At 39.6% G+C, this 5,865-nt stretch overlaps 1 protein-coding gene across 1 annotated transcript; it reads right to left on the reverse strand.

Moving 5' to 3' along the window:
* Nucleotides 1-1,311: 1,311 nt before the first annotated feature.
* CCR75_009515 (uncharacterized protein) lies at nucleotides 1,312-2,751 on the reverse strand (the record flags this gene model as incomplete). Its single annotated transcript, XM_067967554.1, has 1 exon — nucleotides 1,312-2,751. The coding sequence occupies one exon, from the start codon at nucleotides 2,749-2,751 to the stop codon at nucleotides 1,312-1,314; it is 1,440 nt and encodes a 479-aa protein (XP_067819235.1).
* Nucleotides 2,752-5,865: the final 3,114 nt, after the last annotated feature.

Raw genomic sequence — 5,865 nt, forward strand, 5'->3', positions numbered from 1 at the left:
ACAAGCGACAAGGGTCGGAGGTGCGCTCTTCGCACGCATGTAATTAGTCTTGAGAAGTCAACCTAAGGATAAATGTATTTTACTTTACTTCTATGAACTCATTCGAAAGTGCATGCTTACCTTTTAAATAGGCGAATCTAACTGCTCTTTTCTTGCACCGACCATTAGCGCATGTAAGTCACAATTTCCGGTATATTTTCCTTTTTGCCGGCTTTCGTTCGTAATTTATTTGATGTAAAATACAAGAAATTACGCATATGTTGAGAAATCTTTTTGCAGGCCTTTCGAGCTACTGAAGCTGGGAAGGCCTGCATAAAGGTTTCTCAGTATGAATTCTAGTTACCAACAAGTTGCTACCATTACGCTGCTCTCATAAATACCGAAGTAGAAAATTAAGGGGTGTGGCTATACCTATTCTGAAATGTAATTTGGTGTTTGGGGTTCCGGGTGCCAAAAGTCAAAAAGGGGATCTAAAGACGACTCTAAAGGTATAATTGTTAATTTTGCAATATAGTGGAATGGCTCATACTATGCAAATCTTTTATGTTGTCATTTAAATCTGTAGTTTTTACTTTATTACAACAAACGGAGAAGGAGGGGAGGGGGTCTGGCCGTTTAACGAAACGGGGTACTCTTTGTTAGTGTTGTTAACAGCCTAGTCTGATCACAGTGAAGGTGGGGTGCCTCGACTACTTCACTTACACGACGTGCAGAGGAAGGTTCTAAGTAGCTAAGAAGTCTTGGCAATTAAATATTAATTCAAAGGCTTTAGTGTAGCGAAAAAGTATAACTGTATAAATATTCCTCCCTAACGGTTTTCTATCTACTACTAACTCTATTATGTTAGTAACTAAACTTTGTACGGCGCCTACTTGCGCAACGCACAATCGTATTTTGTAACGATTGGCGGTCTTGGTTCAAACTTTTACCAACCAATCAATAGAACGAATGTCTTATTTTGTCAATATTACATAATCTGGTAATATTTGAACTAACAAGTCCAAGTTAATAAAGATAATGATTTTGCACTTCTTTGCTTATTTCCTCTCATAGAAAATAATATTAATTATTCTTCTTATAGGAAATGTTATTTATGTGACGGACGCCCCGTCACACAAACTATTTCGTTATATACTTTTTGCTTAATTTTCCAGCACTATGTCAACTTTCCGCATCATTTTCTCGTTTGTCAAAATGATTGTCACACAAACGATAACTGTTTTTTTTTGTCATGCATTAGAGCATTCTACTATGGTAAAGAACAATTATATTGTTATTTGAAAGAGTGACTCTTTGCTAAGAACACGAAATTTAAAGCACAGGTCCTTGATCATGCCTTTCAGACATCTTCTGAACCAAACGTATCTCGTAGCCAGTAAGAATAATTCGATCCGTCGCATCTTTACGAACCAAATGACTTGATAACGTCTCTGGTGTTCGCTTGTTTTTTATCCATACGTCGTAGAGTTCGTTCTTAAGCATCGATAATACTGAATGATTCTCAGAACTGCCACTGTAAACCTCCACAAGTGTTCGAGCCAGAGTAATGTCATCTGGAAAAATCATTCGGAGCTGATCGACAAAGGTTTCCGAACTTCTCCAAAGCTTTTTATTTGTTGTTGCTCTTTTATGTGTGGTGTAACGGCTCGCAAGACTACACAACACGTCTTGAAGCGATAAGTTTTGCAAGCCCAACTGGTTATAGGTAGGATAACTTTTTGGTAACCATCGAGCTAGACGAATATGAATCAGCACATTAAGCGCAACATCGTTGTTGTTCTCCTTATAAGCAGTTAAAAGGTTCATCTCAACAAGTGTGCTGCCATACTCCGCCGATGTCGTTTTCTTTTTTGTTGGACGAAGACTAATTCCATACAAGTGCGAGAACATGTTGATCCTGTCTTTACTTTCGTCCACGGACATCTCGCCACGACCACATACTTTGAACCAGGCTTTGTCCAGCGTCAGTTGGTCCAGGCGCCACTTTAGTCCAAGAGTTTCTATAATATCCAGAATATACTGGGATTTTCCGTTCGCATAAGCCTTTGCCAAGGCGATTGCCAGTTTCGCGTCACCATCAAATTCGCTAAGTAGCACACTCAGCAATATTTCATCAGAACCAGCTTGAGTCTTGTCCTGAATAAAAGCCTGTAGCTCCTTGATCTTTCCATTTTGAAAAGCTTTGTAGTCATCTTTGCCAATCTCAAGTTCCTTCGCAAAGTCCACTCCATCCTCTGTCCAGTCCTTCCAGTGCTCTTTTTGTTCCTTTAGCAGTTGTTTGATTACGCCAATGTTGCCGATTTCAATTTTTGCCGTCTCCATCGCCTCCGCCAAGTTGATAGCGCCATACTTGAATTCTAATAGCGCATATAACGAGGCAGGGTACTCTCGATTACGCCTGTTGTAGCTCTTGACGAGGTCGCTCAAATGCTGAAGCTCCGCACTTCTTAAAACCTCTTTCACAGGCGTGTTCAAATCCTTCACACAATTTACAATTGCAACCATTTCCTCCGTTGGAAGCGACAAAGGGTTCATGAATTTACGAACGAAAGCATATATTTCAGTCAACACGACTCGCTCGTCGGTTTCGACATTTGTTGCTGTGTAACCGCGTAATCTTAATTGTGCAGGAGCGTCACTGTGATCAGTATTAACTGGTCGTGGGTTTGCCCGCGCTAATTTTGAAGTAGAAGAGACCGAGGCACTAAACGCGAGGAAGGCTGTCAGTGCGGTGACGTAGACGCGAACCATTGGTAGCTTTTCACACTCGTAGGGATAGAAAATTAAGTTATGTGGCTTACGAATTAAGAAGATAGTTAAACTAGTAATAATAGAAATTGCAGTTAAGAAACACAGACACTTTCGAAAGGCCGCCGCTATGGCCACAAACATAACTACTACGACCCTAACATAACTACTACGGCCACAGACAACCACAATTTGGCCAAATCCACTGATTAATACTCTTGAAGCTCCCGAAACTTAAGCAATGCTGGTACAGTATATGACATGGGTCCGTATTGATTGATCAAGGGGTTAATTACTGAGAGTGTCTCTTATGTCGATATTTAGACATCACATGACAGATGATCCTGATCATAAACGACACAGTTACACATTTAATAGCTACAAAGACAAGCAGAACATTATATCTGATCTTACCATTATTACATTATAACAAACATTCTCAGAAATAGACAGCAGATTCGGATCCACCCATTTTATGAAACGGAAAAAAATGTGGCATCTGCTTCCGTTGCGACGGCCTAAGCAAGATACGACTTGCCTATTCCTGCCGGCATGTAAAGATAAATGCAACAAGTTCACAAACATTGAAAGCGTTAAATCACATAGAGCTCTTGAAGGGTACAGCAAAGTACCCTTCCAAGGGCGTCGTATTCCTGTAAAGAGCTGTGGAAACCGTGCGGGCAAAGTAACTGCTTTTTTGAACGAATCTTTAGCCGAATCAATACCTAGAGGAAAAAAACACTGGTAATAGTTTTGTATATGGCCGTAGTAGTTTTTGTATGTTGCCGTGGTGTCAAAGTCTGTGGCCAATAGTTGTGGCCTTTTAATAACGGCTGTTTTATGGGAAAGATGGCATCTATCGAAATTGCTTTTAAGACGAAACAGTGTTTACAAGCTTGTTCTTATAAGATTTTTGTTGCCGAGGTGATGCTTAACAAGCGCTAATTATCTACACGAGAGTAGTGAAATGGGTTGACTGCCCCTGGGCACATCAGAAAGCGTGTTTTCGTTTGGCGATGCTGAGTGTACTGTTTTTAACAGTTGAGAAAAGGCCAAGAGCGCCCGACCTTTTAAATAGGCGAATCTAACGGCTTTTTTTTGCACCGACCATGAAGCGCATGCAAGTCACTATTTCCGGTATCATTTCGTTTTTGCGGGCTTTCGTTCGTAATTTGTTTGATGAAAAACAAAAATTTACGCACATATTGAGAAATCTTTTTGCAGGTCTTTCGAGCATCTGAAGCCGGGAAGGCCTACATAAAGGTTTCTCAGTATGAATTCTAGTTACCAACAAGTTACTACCATTACGCTACTCGCATAAATACCTCTTTACATGCCGGCAGGAATAGGCAAGTCGTATCTTGCTCAAGCCGTCGCAACGGAAGCAGATACCACGTTTTTTTCCGTTTCATAAAATGGGTGGATCCGAATCTGCTGTCTATTTCTGAGAATGTTTGTTTCACTGTAATTATGGTAAGATCAGATTTAATGTTCTGCTTGTCTTTGTAGCTATTAGATGTGGAACTGTGTCCAGGATCATCTGTCATGTGATGTCTAAATATCGACATAAGAGACACTCTCAGTAATTAACTCTATAACACCCCTTGATCAATCAAAACGGACCAAGTTGCAGTTAAGAAACACGGACATTTTCGAAAAGGCCGCCGCTATGGCCACAAACATAACTACTACGCTCACAAACATAACTTTTACGGCCACAGACAATCACAATTTGGCCAAATCCACTAATTAATACTGTTGAAGCTTTCGAAACTTAAGCAATACTGGTACAGTATATGACATGGGTCCGTATTGATTGACTAAGGGGTGTGATAGGGTTAATTATTGAGAGTGTCTCTCATGTCGATATTTAGACATCACATAACAGATGATCCTGATCATAAACGACACAGTTACACATCTAATAGCTACGAAAACAAGCAGAACATTATATCTGATCTTACCATTATAACATTGAAACAAATCTTCTTAGAAATAGACAGTAGATTCGGATCCATCCATTTTATGAAAAAAAAAAAATGTGGCATCTGCTTCCGTTGCGACGGCCTAAGCAAGATACGACTTGCCTATTCCTGCCGGCATGTAAAGATAAATGCAACAAGTTCACAAACATTGAAAGCGTTAAATCACATAGAGCTGTTGAAGGGTACAGTAAAGTACCCTTCCAAGGTCGTCGCTTTCCTGTGGAAACCGTGCGGGCAAAATATCTGCCTTTTTGAGCGAATCTTTAGCAGCATCTAGCCCTGAAGATAAAAACCCTCCTACTTCAATTTGAGGTGACTGGTAGTATTTTTGTCTGTGGCGAAAGGAGTTTTGTCTGTGGCCGTCTGTGGTCATAGCGGGAGCCTTTGGAAAAACGGCTGTTTTATAGGAAAGATGGCATCTATCGAAATTGTTTTTATGACGAAAACATCGTGTTACAAGCTTGTTATGCTAAGAATTATGTTGCCATGGTGATGCTAAACTAGCGCAAATTATCTACATGAGAGTAGTGAATATGGGCGCGATAGCCTCATAGCCTCGGGGCACATCAGCAACTGTGTTTTCGTTTGGCAATGTTAAATGCTATCAACTCATGCGGAAGTGCAAGCTTACCTTTCAAATAGGTGAAACTAAGTGCTCTTTTTATGTGGCATGCAAGCCACAATTTCCTTATGATCCAATTTTGTCGGCTTTCATTCTTAAATTCTTTGATGAAAAAGCACCTGCTACTTTACAAAGAAATTACGCATATATTGAGGAGTGTTTTTTTTGCAGGCCTTTCGAGCTACCGAAACTGGAAAGGCCTGCATAAAGATTTCTCAATAAGAAGTCTAGTTACTGTAACGGGGTGTATCGTTACATGAAATTAACAATAAAAGATTGTTAATTAATATTATCCAAAAGGTAGATAATATTTGGAGGAAATTACTTTATATTGTAATTTCCTGAATTCTTATCCATAAATAGGTATAGACCATTATGTCTATTTATTCCGCAGACTAATCAGCTGTAGAAGTAATCAAAGAGAGTTACGAGATAAGATAGATAAGAATTCATTTACATGTTTAGTATTAGTTTATAGTTAAGACAACATTTACAAAGATAGATTAACAA

Source organism: Bremia lactucae, linkage group LG15, assembly GCF_004359215.1.
Source record: "Bremia lactucae strain SF5 linkage group LG15, whole genome shotgun sequence".
Classification (NCBI taxonomy): Eukaryota; Oomycota; class Peronosporomycetes; order Peronosporales; family Peronosporaceae; genus Bremia; species Bremia lactucae.